Source organism: Onychomys torridus, chromosome 6 (assembly GCF_903995425.1).
Source record: "Onychomys torridus chromosome 6, mOncTor1.1, whole genome shotgun sequence".
Classification (NCBI taxonomy): Eukaryota; Metazoa; Chordata; class Mammalia; order Rodentia; family Cricetidae; genus Onychomys; species Onychomys torridus.
The window spans coordinates 90623939-90637952 of NC_050448.1; the positions used below are offsets into that span (position 1 = coordinate 90623939).

General features: G+C 37.6%; 1 protein-coding gene across 3 annotated transcripts in view; it reads left to right on the forward strand.

Moving 5' to 3' along the window:
• The window catches only part of Olfm3 (olfactomedin 3), a 224210-nt gene that overhangs the window by 164856 nt on the left and 45340 nt on the right, over window positions 1–14014 (forward strand). The window contains exon 1 of one of the 3 annotated variants that reach the window (XM_036190646.1): window positions 6673–6844. The exons of 1 other annotated variant lie outside the window; for it this stretch is intronic. In XM_036190646.1, coding sequence (XP_036046539.1) covers window positions 6716–6844 — 129 coding nt within the window. In that variant the 5' untranslated portion in view covers window positions 6673–6715. Of the gene's footprint in view, window positions 1–6672; window positions 6845–11120; window positions 11145–14014 lie in introns of those variants that run through there. One more of the 3 variants, XM_036190648.1, reaches the window with a different exon arrangement.

Below are 14014 nucleotides of genomic sequence, written 5' to 3' on the forward strand. Positions count from 1 at the left end.
ACAGAGATCCGCCTGCCTCTGCCTCCTGAGTGCAAGTGCTGGGATTAAAGGCGTGCGCCACCACCGGTTTTTTTGTTTGTTTGTTTGTTTGTTTTGTTTTTAGCTGGGGATCGAACCTAGGGCCTTGCGCTTGCTAGGCAAGTGCTCTACCACTGAGCTAAACCCCCAACCCTATCTATCTTCCCTGGTGGTCTAGTGGTTAGGATTCGGTACTCTCACTGCCCGGTTTAAGAGATCATTTTGTATGTAACTTTCCAGTTCAAGTAGAAATCATTGAGTTTTTAAAAGAATAATACAGTCCAAAATTATGGCTTAATAGGATTATTTTGATTAAGAAGTTATAAGTGAAGCCTAGCGGTGGTGACACATGCCTTTAATCCCAGCACTCGTACTCAGGAGGCAGAGGCAGGCCGATCTCTGTGAGTTCAAGGCCAGCCTGGGTTACAGAGTGGGTTCCAGGAAAGGCGCAAAGCTACATAGAGAAACCCTGTCTCGAAAAACAAAGAAAAATAACAAAACAAAGACAAAAATTTAAAAAAAAAAGAAGTTATAAGTGAACTAAGTGGTTTCAGGTCAAGGATGATCTTATAATAACCTCAATGAGAGACCATGTGATTGTGTATAAGTTTCAATTCTAGGTATGTTTCGAAGGTAGAAACTAGGTTGCCAATAAAACTGTCAAGAAATATAGGGGGAAATAGTTACAGTTGAAAATGAAAAAAAAATGTCTTCTTAGGCAATTTTATGTGTCTATCTACCATATTCTGGATCCTCTCATCTCCTCATCCTCCCTTTTCAACATTCCACTTCACTAACCACCTTCCCCTCTCCCACCAAATCTTCTTCCAATTTCCACATGCTGTTCCTTGGAGACTCACTGGGTTTTGCCAGGGCTGTGTGCATGGGCAGAAGTGGGGAACTATCTACTGAAGCATGAGTAATTCGTCACTGATTACACAACTGTAGAAGATGAGTTCACAAATATGCCAGCTAACTGAAAAGTGAAAGATTGCAGAAATGGATGCAAAGTATGGCATTGTTGTTTATTTCTGCAAGTTTTGTTTTGTTCTTTTAGTTTTGTTTGTTCAGAGTTGGGGAGCCATATGAAGGCTCATTCATAACATGCTCAATTAAAGATGCCTATTAAACATTGAAAGTGGAGATGTCAAGTAGATAATTGGAAATGCAAGTCTGAATTGATAGGAGAGGTCTTTGAGGAAGAAATGAATTTGGGAGTCATTAGCATATAGATGAGGAAGAATCAGCAAAGGCAATATAAAGAGAGGTCAGGAAGTTGGAGGAAAACTAGGTGAGTTGTATTCTGAAAGCCAAGTGAAGAAATCATTCCAAGTAGAAGAATGTAATACTGATGAAGGTCAAGGAAGTTGAAGTCTGAGAATTGACTGCTATACTTAGCAATGTGGAATCAGAGGCTTGAAATATGTAGTATTGGTCCTACATTGCATTGGTGCAACAGGAAAAATTGTCAATAATATGTCTGATTAGGAAGACAGAAATTGAAGCTGATGAATGGAATTAATTATCTCAAAAAGATACATTAATAAAGGTAAGAGAGAAAGGAAATACTGAAGAAAAACTAGGATCCAAAGTTTGTTAAAGGGTTCATGAAGTAGCTCAGTGATAGAGCATTTGTCTTGCTTGGTAGGCCCTAAATTTGATTCCCCTGCACTAAAGAAGTTTGTATATAAATTAAAAGATGTGAAATCATCCTTGTCTGCCTCTAGAAAAGAGTCATCAAGGAAGAAAAGCTATTGATACTGAGGAAAGAGGAAAGAATTAAAGTGGTTTTCTTTGAACAAAATAAAAGGAATGAGATTTGCAATAGTTACCCAAACAGTGGAACAAAACCAGACCATAAACATTGTTCAGGAACTTGTGAGAAATAAAAATTATTTTGCTCTTGCTGCAGCTAAGTCAGACTCTGTTGTTAGTACCTAGGAATCTGGGCCTTAGCAAGTGGTTGAGAAATTATGACAATAAACTGAAAGGTATTGAATGACTTCATAAATAAGGGGAACGTCAATTTAATGCAGGAGCACAGAAGTGTATCTTTTACACAGGAGCATATGCAGATTGAGTATGTGGAGAAAGATGATGCCGGTGGGAGGTATGGTCATGCAACTATGTAAAGTTCTTTTGTAGCCAGGCAGTGGTGGTGCACACCTTTAATCCTAGCACTTGGGAGGCAGAGGTAGGTGGATCTCTGAGTAGGAGATCAACCTGGTCTACAGAGTGAGTGCCAAGATGGCTAAGGCTGTTATGGAAAAACTCTGTCTCGAAAAACCAAAAAAAAAAAAAAAAACCCAAACCAAAACAAAACAAAAAACCTTTTGTAACTGCTTCAAGTTCTCGGCATTGAAAGAATCACACCACCCAGACCTCCTCTTTAACTTGGTGTAGAGATACTAGGACTGTGTCTACAGTGGAACCTGATGTCATGCAAGAAAGTTGTATTGCTTTCTTCACCTGTAACAGTGACTGAAATGCACGACTGTGTGTCCTAAAAACTCAATTCAGATAGTCTGCAAAGATGTACAATTTTGATGCTTTAAACAGCATTGTCCATTCAGCTGCTCTTCTCAGCCACTCTTTTCAGTTGGTCTCAGTGCTATCATTTCATATCCAGCATGAGCTACCATGTATTGAATGCATGATATGTTACAAACACTGCCAAAGGCATTCTTTATTCCAGTCCTTTGAATACCCATTGCACACAGCCATTCCATTTGCAGATGAGAATATGCAGATTCAGAGAGAATAACTGTTAATGTCACCTCCCTAGTTAGAGTGCAATTCAGAGAAAGATCACCTGTGCCTCTCAGTGTTGCAGTTAAAGGAGGGCTGCTTCTAGGCCTGATGCCTACAGTCCTTTGTCTTCTATTTGATGCTATGTCTTTTCATATTCCATTTTAATTGGCTTACTCTTAGTCATTTCTCAAGTCCATTCTAGCTTAGCTCTTATTTTTTATCCGTTCAGCATGTACTTATAGTATGGGCTTAGGCTATATTACCCAGAAACACACACACACACACACACACACACACACACACACACACACACACACACACACACATACACAAATACACACAGTAGCACACAGTGGCCCCCAAATTAGGAAGCTTATTTTGAAAATTAGAGCAACACTAAACTTTTACACTACAAATCAAAGGGAAAACTTCCAGTGATAAAGCATGCCAGTGTTGTATGGTATTTGCTATAACTTTTCACTTAATATACATTTGCTTATTAATTATTTAGTATATAGTTTTCTCATTAGACACTCTCTGTAATAACCAGACAGGCTATTAAAAAAAAACTAATGAATAAACATATTAGTCAATAGGTTTCAGTATTCCATGTGCCATAATTTATGATTCTAGATTTTATAGTTATTGATTTGCTATGAGAGTGTAAAAAGAAAGTAAATTTGCAGTCAGGTTGCATTTTCTGTGATATTGTTGGGTTAGAAATTATATTTATTATTTTTCTGAAATAGAGGGTATTGTGTTTGTTCACTTTTAATGATATGCATAGGTAATAAATCAAATGATTATCTTTAATTAAAGATCAAATAAACCCCAAGTGGTTTTAAGACTGTGATTCATTAACTATTATTTTTAACTGTGCAGTCTTCACACAATATACAGGTTGCATGACCTTAATTAACTGTTTTTCTGAACTTCAGATGTGGACATATCACCATCCTGTAACTCCTTATAGCATAGTGGACTCACATTGGGTGTGGGACAAGGAACTCAATCTTATACCTAAAGCCATGATCCTGTGTCTTTCTACTTCTCATCCTGATGACTCATGCCTGTCCTCACATTCAAATCTAGGATTACTGATGGACACTATTCTGTCACATCTCACATCTGTTATACACTAAGGGCTGCCACAACTCCATAAAAATCCTTATCAATGCCACCGAGAGTTTCTTCTACTGGGATCTCACCATCTCTTTCCTAAACTGTGGGAATATAACTCTAAGTGAATTTGCTTGTCTCCCATTCTTATTCTCTCTGCACTCCTGCATGTCTACCCTGAATCCTAAAAGGGCCAGCTGTATTTCATCACATGAAACTAATGGCATCACAGCTTTGCCTTAAGCCATAGCATTGCATACCAGATAAAATTTAGACATATTTGGGTGGTCCTGGAACCTTGAATCTGGCCATCATTCTTGTTTCTAGATGCAGTTTTGGCTATTTATTCTGTTACCACTCACACCGTGCTGTGGAAATTCTAAAACCGGGGGTGGAGGGGGGTGGGGGAGAGGTTTCTTCTCTTGAATACAAGTTGCTAACTTCTCCACAGAAAAATCCGAGCCTCCATCTGGAAACTAGAACTAACTTTTAAAATGGAAATACCATTAATACACTATGAGAGTACTGCAAACTATTTAAGTCTTTGTAAATTGAAGTTGTTTTTATTTCCTACAGTTAATTGTCATTATAATCTGAGCTTGTATACTTCAATGTGGCACTTAAACCTCTCGTAATAACAACACATTTCAGCTTTTATGCTGTTCATAAACATGACTGAATCATACACTTGGACCATTGTTCTTTTTCAGGATGCAGGTTCACTTATTTGCATCTCTGGGAAATTGAAAGAAGCATTCCAATTGTGTTTCTTTTCATATTTTTCCCTTTCTTTGTAATTTTCAAATAAGAGCCCCATTCTTCTCTGACAGTCAATCCCATATTCTTCGAAAGATGCTATTATTTTGTTGACTGATAGTTCATTACTGAGTACAATTACCATCTGCCACATTGCTTCTTAAATTATCCCATAATTGCATGTATATTAATTATCAATTAATAACTGATTTCTAAGCTTTATAAAGACACCCTCTCCTTTATTAAAACTGGTTGAATTCCAGGTGTATTCTCACAGCACTTAGATTTCTAGAGCTCCTTTGTATTCTTGCATTTTAAGGCTGTAACACTAATGTAAAATGCCACACTGTGTCCCTTGACTGCTGTTTCTCGATACTTTGTACATAGACTGATGTGTTTAATCCTCATTGATCTCTCAGATGGCCTAGTTTTTGAAGGACAAAAAGAAATAGTATCTGATTTTCTGGGTATGATTTTTAAAACACAAAGACAAAAGGAAGTCATTTGGATGTATTTTAAAGAGAAATGAATATGGCCTAGATTCCTGGCTAATGGATTCAAGGAACATTTGAAGGCTCTTAGCATTTACCACACTTCAATGTTCCTTGAAGATAAAGCATACACACATTATAAAGTAAGTATATCTTTCAACTTTATTAAATATATTAGTTGTCCTGTTAACACTGTTAAAATATGTGTACACATACACACATATGTGTATAGGTGTGTGTGTGTGTGTGTGTGTGTATGTGTGTGTGTGTGACTAAAAATCTTACACACAATCAATAGTATTACCTAAGGAATAACAATAGTGGTTTTCTTTCCTATGACTCAATTCTTTCAAATTAATCTTAATTCACTCATATTTCTCCTGATACTTTTTTCTCTGTTTTTACTTTAAAATTCATAAATGGTTTTAAAAAAAATACAGTGGCCTTAATTTGTTCCATCCAGAATCTGAGACTTAGATGAAGCCTGTTTGTCGTATCTGCAGAAAAAATATAATGAAATCCCACATAGTTGAATTTTAGAGCTGGAAAGGGCCTCGCCTGAAACTTACCCCCAGGTGTTTTATGGGAAAACACTAAAACCACGGAAGATTATGTCACCAGCCAGATTGACTGTTGGCAAGTGGGGAACAGCAACCAGATCCTCACAGCTCTTGCACCCAGATTGACTGTTGGCAAGTGGGGGACAGCAACCAGATCCTCACAGCTCTAGCGCCCACTTTTAATAGATCACACATTCTCACAAGTCACAGTCTTCAGTACTGATCCCTGATACCTCACAAAGTGAAAACAGAGTTAACTAAGTCTGACGTAGGACTGAGAATCTCCAAAAAAAGAAAGAAAAACCTGGGCTCTTGAAGGGGAAGCTAGAAACAAGGAATTCTCCAACACAAGTTTCTGCTAGGGGGTAAGGGTATAAGGGTGTAAGGTGCCTAGAAGCGACATTCACACAGGCAGTAGGTGTTCATCTTTGGCTGTGGTTTTAAAGTGATGACACTAATTTTAAGTTGCTGTGTGAACAAGCGATCTCCTGTTAGCACTGCATGATCATCTTGGAAATAACTTACAGACTGTTTGTATGCCCTTCTGAAGGCACTCTGGTCTTGCCCAGAGCAATCTGTATAAATTGAGTTTGGCATTTGGAATGTGCACTTTGGCAGAACCCCATTTACAGGCTTTTGACTTTGCTATGAATGATAAAGAGAAACTGATTGTACACAAAACCCAGAGTAAACGACTCCGTACACGGTGGTCACAGTACAGAGGGGCTGGAAAAGCTCCCCATCTCCTGTCCTCCAACCTCTGCTCTGAGCATTACGAACCAAGCCCTAGCAAGAATATTTTGTTTGTCCAGCCACGTGTCCTAGAAGGGAGGAGAAGGAAAGCAAAGCATGTGCCATGAAGGTGGGGGGAAGGAGCTTTCTAGATCTGCCTGGTGATTAGAGCTGGGCTGTTGATCTCTTTTCATGCTGTAGATGTGGCTGGCTGCAGTCACGCCTCCCGCTGCCAGCCCGGCTCGGGATCCTAATCAGTCACTATGAAAACTCATTAGCTCCACAGCAATGAGTGCTCCACTGCTGAAGCTTGGCGCTGTGCTCAGTATGATGGCAATGATCTCAAACTGGATGTCCCAAACTCTCCCATCCCTGGTAGGACTGAACACCACGAGGCTGTCGGCTCCAGATACCTTAGTAAGTCACTCTGTTGGGTTTGGCCATCTTGGGATGTTGAGTGTATTAAAATTGTGGGCGTTGTAAATTTCAAAGGCTGAGAGTCTGTTGCTCTCTTTATTGGTGGACTTCAAAGGTAGAATAGCTGTGTGATAACTTTACTCATGGATATTTATGAAGACTTTAAAGTTACACCCAGAAATGAGGGAGAGGGGACTGCTGGGGAATCAGCCAGCTATAAAGAGGAAAGCTGGTCTCATTAAATTCTTAGGAAGTATATGTTTTAACTAAATTAACTTGAGATCGAGAAGGATTCCTTAACATGCTTTGTTTCTAACTATTATATTTCGTGTAATATCTGAAACCTTTGTAACTTTTTCTGCAGAATGAACTATAGAGAATATTCTTCCTAATCTGTTTTTACCACAGCAGGCTCTTCTTTTGGAATGCAATGCCTATGGCAGTTTGTAATTAATTCTGTCAGAGAAGCCAACACCTTTTAAGCATAAATGAATTATAAAACGACCTCAGCAATTTAAAGCCTGCCAAAAAAGATATTTAGAACAACTAAGGAGTGTGAACCACAGAAAACATACCTGATAAAACCTTCTCCTTGTATTGTTTAATATTTTATACAGAATTTTTCTGGCATTAATCCATCTTGCATAGTTTTTATCCATATAAAATGAATAAGTCTTAACCTTATTATATTTTAGTAAAGGCTTCTCAGGTGTTTTGAAATTTGGTATATTAATCCACAGTCTTAAGTACTTTAAGAAAAATATAAATTAATAGTTTTTCAAATGATAATATAAATTTTCAAATAAAAGACATTCTCAAAAATGTCCTGCTATCAAATAAAACATTCGGAAAAAAATATATTTGAAGTTTCTATCTTGTATGTCATTCTAGTGAAATATGCAAAGAAAAGAAGCCCTCCATTTTAATTGTTGTTTGCAGTTTCTAATAATAATTTATAAATCAATGTACAATTAACTGTGAAGTCTGACTAAATTAATTACATAATTTTCCAGTTTCTCCCAGTATGGAGACACCAGTGAAACACATGGTATTTAGATATAACCTGCCTTTTCTAGAGTCCCACATGGTACCTCAGTGTCCTCTGTATGGAGAATCTCTCCATAACCTGCATAGTAAGGCCTTCCAGCAGAGTTGTCAAGATTTACATTCATACAGACAGCATGATATGTAATTAATGCACATTTATACAACAAAATTTAATACTTACTGAGCCAACTGTTTACAAGGTCCAAGGTTTTTTATTTTAAAGATGCAGTTGTTTAATTAACACTCTTAGAAAGATAATTTTAACAAATAATGAATCATATATCAAATTTGGTATATTAACTACAGGTGTATACTTTTTTGTATGCATAGGCACTAACTTATATGTTTTTTACTGTTATTAAATGAAGAGAACTAAATTTCCAAGAGTCATACTTTTCTCTCTATGTTTTTAAGTTCGAAGTAAATGATGACCAGTTGATAACTTGTTAATCAAAATATGAAGCATTGCTATAGTCATGGATATATCCAAATACATCACTTCTCACCTTAACTGTTCTTCCTTGGAAAACAAAATCAAACTCAGAAAAACTTAGAGAATTCTGAATGCCTCCTATGGTTCATAATTACACACCAATAAATGGTATGCTGGTATTTTCTGAAGTGAAAAAATATTAGATTACAAAAAACTTAGTTTATCTTATTTGATGCTTGAAAGAGAACTAGTGTCTTACCTATATACAAGATGATTGCTCATAGCTTAGAATCCCCATGGTGAAGAACAAGCAAACAGTACATCTTCAGAGAAATATAAAATGTTGATGCTGGAAGGTTATATCAGACCTTTGAAACTGCCTGGTCTGGCTGTGTTCACACTGTCATTAGCACTATCATGTATTTATTCACTTGTTTATTGATGTTGCAAATTAAATCTTAGATAATATGTGAAGAATTTTTTTTCAATTAAAGCTGAAAAGGAAATACAATGTGTGAAAAAGTTCCAGGTCAAATAACTGGCAGGAGGAAACATTTGCTGGGCTTCCACCATCTGTTTGCTTCCCACACAATCAAACCCTTGCCCCAGCAAAGATACTTCACACAAACCTAGAGCTCTGGGGTTTAATTTGTGTTCTGAGTGAGATAATCAATCATCCCCACTCTACAAGCAGGACAGGTGACTCCAGATATGCATGCGACCAATGGGATTTCTATAGTAACCATCTAGAACCAAAACATAAGACCACAGCTCTGCCTAGTGTGCCATGTCTCCAAGATCTCACTTGCCAGTCCTTAGCCTTCATGGCTTCAAGTGTCTATTGGCTTCACCCTGCCTTGTTCAAACTGTTTCTCATATTCCTGGACACTTATCTGTCCATCTCCTACACACCTACATCCTCACCTTTTAAAGTATGTTTCCTCATCTCCTTGACCACACAGAGTAAAAAAAAAAAGCAATGTAACACAACTTGATACCTATCATTCTCTAAGTTCTTGCAGTAAAGAAGGAAAGAAATGCCTAAGTGGCTTTATAGACATCATGGAAGTAGTAAAGGGGTTTTCTGACTAAGAGACTTTCCCTGCTAATTTCTTTCATATACTTCCATAAGGGAACACTGCTTCTGTTTCCACAGAGCTTTCTGTCCAGACAATTAATTAGATGAAGGAGACACACTTCTTTGTTACAGAATGTACTGCTAAATGTAGTGGGTCAGTTGTCTTCATCAATTTTTCCCCTCCTGTGTTCTACATCTATGTTAATCAATATAAATGAGATTAGCCTGCAACTATGTAGAAATTACACACATACACATGCACACACATCTCAAATATGTTTCATGTTTGTATGTCATTGTACATCATTGTAAAAGGAAGACAAAAACAAAATGCAGAGTTATGCAAACATTATCATAGTTTCTCTTTAAACAAACAACAGTTCAAATGACCTGAAAAATAAAGCAAGAAAGTCAGAGTTTGAAATGCTAAGAGACAACTAAATCAGTTTAAGCAGGTGCCTATAAAATTGGAAGTGTGCATTTGTTTCAAGAACTAAGGGGGCTTTCAAATTCACAGAATGCTGTCTACTAGGAGCTAATTAGATACAACTCTTTAAGTCATGAAGGCCCTCTTACTTATCTTCAAATGTTGATATCACTCTTAGTTTTCTTGCTTGAGTTTTGTTCTTTTTCTTCTACACGCTGGGGTGGGCCCATGGCCTTTGCAGAAGCTGGGGGAGTCTGCTTCAGGTCTCTACAGGCTCAGGCCCCCTCTGGCACTTCTCTCTGATGAAGAGTCACTTGCCCTGGAGGCTGAGCTTCTGAAAAATCCCTCTCGCTGTGGAAACATTACCAAGAATAACCCGGGAAAGAGCAATTAAAAAAAGCAGAGAGTGTTCAGCAGATACAGTTCCCAAATAGCCAGCCCTGCTGCTGTGGTAGGAAGAGGCCTTGAAGGGACCTATGGACACAAGCCATTTGTTTTGCTATGTTTTCACACATCTGTCTGGCTTCTCATATGCAGCTACTCTGATGCAGCATCAGTTTAAAGTTCTCTAATACTATCACAGCCTTGGTAGCCCTCCAAGGATCTTACCGTAAAATAACTAATGTGGTTTTATAGTTTGAAGTGATGACATCCAAATTTACCAGTTATTATTGATTTGGGGGTGTTTGAAGTTTGTTTGTTTTACAGTGGTAAGGACGGAGCCCAGGGCTGTGTATATACTTCATATCCATTATACTACCTTTTTATAAATTTTTTTAATCTGACTCTTTTTCTCTCCCCAAACCTTAGGCCATGTCTGTTATGTGTTAGGACAAATAAGAAAGTTAGTGAGAGTTGATTGAAAGCTCAGAATAGCAAATCTTCAGAATAACAGAAAATGTGGTAATTGCCATTTTATAGAAGCATCATCCAAAGGACGGGAGTCTTCTTATTCTTGTTTGAGAGTCTGAAGCAAGTAGGGACTCCTAGGAAAAATTGCAGAGAGAATTTCAAGTGACAACCCTCAGTTTTCCACAGTGGGAGGGCTGCCGAGAAACACTGAGTCCCTCTCAGGCAGAAGTCAAATGAAAGCACAAGAACATGTGCTGACATTTCACTGCATAGAAAGATGTGTTGAAATGAAACTTCTATGGCCAACTCCCAACTCACAGGTATTTTCAAGTAGTATGGGGAGAGATGGCCATCTTAAAGTTGATGATGCTTTTGCCGTTTCTATTGTTGTTTTTTTCCTCTTTAAAGCCTGAAGGATTCCTTGAATGAAGAATATTTACTTATTTCAGTCCCAAAGATTCTGGTAAGTAATAGCAAGAAAGCTGCTACGCAGTGACATCTTTATTAACACATCCTCCACAGCATAGCTTCTAGCATGATCTCTCAACCTCTCTCTAATTCCTGTCCTCACATCCTTTCTTTTCAACCAAAGCCATTAATATGCTCCACTCCATTTCACTCTCTGGAACCAGACCCATCCTTAGATAAAATCACTTTTTAGTTTTAATGAAGGGATGTTTTTCTACATTACGTCTCCTATGTCAGACCCCGCTTTTTGTACTTTGATCCCTCATTTCTTTCTTCATTGTTCTTTATTTTGGGGAAATACCTACAAACTGAACATGAAAAGCAAAATCTAATAATGCTCAACCTGCCAACTTGCTTCTATTCAAAGGTGTGGGATCCTTTCCTTGGCCTTCTATGCTGTCTGGGCCCTGGAAAAGGACTGTAGTCCCTTCAGTGGGAGCAGTGCATTTGCTGCACATTTACCTTGCTGCTTCTCTGGGGTCACATGTTTCCACTTAAGATAATGCCCCTTGCCTGCTGAGAATCAGATGTTGGAGAGAGGGGGCGCTTGTTTCCTCTACAGCCCTGCTTAGGACTGTCAGTAAATGGACATAGATGATCTATCTGTAGAGAATAAACATAGAGAACTCTGGGTTGAAAGTTATAGAAAATGTACATGTTCATACTAAATGGTGTCTTGGAAAGAAATTGCTTTAAGTTCTTTACATTGTGGCTTCCTTGTAAGTAACATAAAAAGTCATCTGTTTCTAAGGGCAATTGGTTCCAAAGAAATGAATCCAATTACAAGAGAAAGGATGCTATAAGGAAATCCTACTGAAATGTAATGTATTTGGTCTTCTTTATCTGTTTCTGAGGATACATCTTTCCTGTCACAAATCTCTGTGGTTCAGGAAAATTCTCAGGTGGTATCTTTATGTTTGTAAAGCAAAGACCTGCAATTAAATTATAATCAAAGAACTCAGACCAGATACAATTGTTAAATGATTGTTTTAATTCTCTTATTTAGTGCATCCTTAAATATTTCATGAGTGTTGTAATATTAAAAACTGCTAAATGGTTCATTTAGTTCTTCTAATTAACACAAAGAGTTCAAAAAGAACTGCATCAGTAATGGCTGCTGTGTATGGATGCTTTAGACCATTCATAATCAACTGTATTCACTTTCTGGGTTCAACTACTTTGCTTCACCATAGTTCAAATAGATGCTGTATTGGGGTAATGGCATCATGCAGTAAGGGAGACTGAAATGATTGACAGTTCAATATGGTGTTTAAACTTCATGTCCTGTGATCAGACTGTACAAGTTCAAACCTCAATTTTACTGATTATTCTCTGTGTGAATGTGGGTAAGTTCCTTTTTGTTGCAAGATTGGTCAGAATGGCATCACCTAGACCTAAAAAATATCAAGGTATTCAGGGACAATAAGTTGCACAATCCTCCCCACAACACTAGAGACCCACATATGCTTGATATTCCTGGTACATGAGTTTTACTGACATTTGAATAATTGTTATTGTAGGTCAGAATTGGAGAAGGTCTTTTGTCCTGGGTATCCAAAAATATCTAAATATGTCCTTCCACCTGAGATCACAGTTGGTTTTATTTTGGTTGTCTTTTCAATGCTAGTTGGGAACTCTAAAAGAGAATGCTAGAAATACTTACAAAGCTTCTCTATTTGTCATTGTCCCCAATATAGAGTTTTGTATCAAAATCTACAGAACTGCTAGGCACTTTGGTTTTCTTAACACAAAGGTGAAATTTTATACTTTAGATCATTCAAAGTAACTGCAGTCCAGAAGGACATGAGTCTTCAACAATTCTTAGGAGACAATTGAAGGTCTAAACATGGCTGGAGTCATTACCATTATTAAGAAGGAGGTTTCAGGGAACACTAAATGGACATCAAACCCTGCTCACCTTTCCCACTTGTGTGAACAACAGAGAGTGACCACCACATGGGCCTCTGTGACAAGCTTCACAGTAGCTCCCAAGCATTAAGCAAGTGCACCTCAGTATACATGCTGACAGCCTTAATAATCAGTGTTTGCACTGCTGTTAAAATAGTTTAATATGATAATTGGGTGGCCTTGCTCCTTTGTACAAAAGCTAAATTTATTCTAGAGCCAAGCTTTAATTTTATGGCATATTTGAGATATGTGTTCAATGTTACAAGAAGCCCAAAGGGCCTATGTCCGGAGAAATTAACCTCAAGCCATTGCTCAGTTTAAGCCTTCAATTAAATCATAAAACTACTCTGCTAAGTCATTCCTATTTTCATCCTGTGGATAATCTCTGAATTTTTCCCTTATAACTAAAACAGATAACCTACTTCTAGTTAATATCTTACTTAATTTTATTAACACATGATTCTAAGAACATCTTTTTCTCTTTAACTGAATATGCAATAATAAGAGCTAGAAAGGATTAGCAGAATATAGAAAGAGAGGTTATATTAAGAAGTCAATACACTCAGGAATAAAAAATAGCATAGGAATTATCTTAAAAAATCAGTTAGCTATGAAGAGACTAAAATATAGGTCTGGTAACACATTCTTTTCATTAAAAAGCAAAGGCAAAGCTTGTGATATCTTTATGAGATTCTTGAATTTAGAGTTTATCTTCCAGTATATGTTCACAGCGCACTATTGGTGAAATTATTAAGGCCACTCCACATAGTTAAAAGGGAGGTTTATTCTGTGGGGTAACAGACAAATGAAGGAATAGGTTTCTGGGTCTGGGAAAGGTATGGTGCAGTCCGGCAGTGTTCTCTGAAGAACTCTGCTCAGTCTACCTCCAGCGTCCAGGGTCCTGGAACCAAGTGAAGCCTCTCCTCTTGATCCTGGGTCTTCAGCATCCTCTCTCAG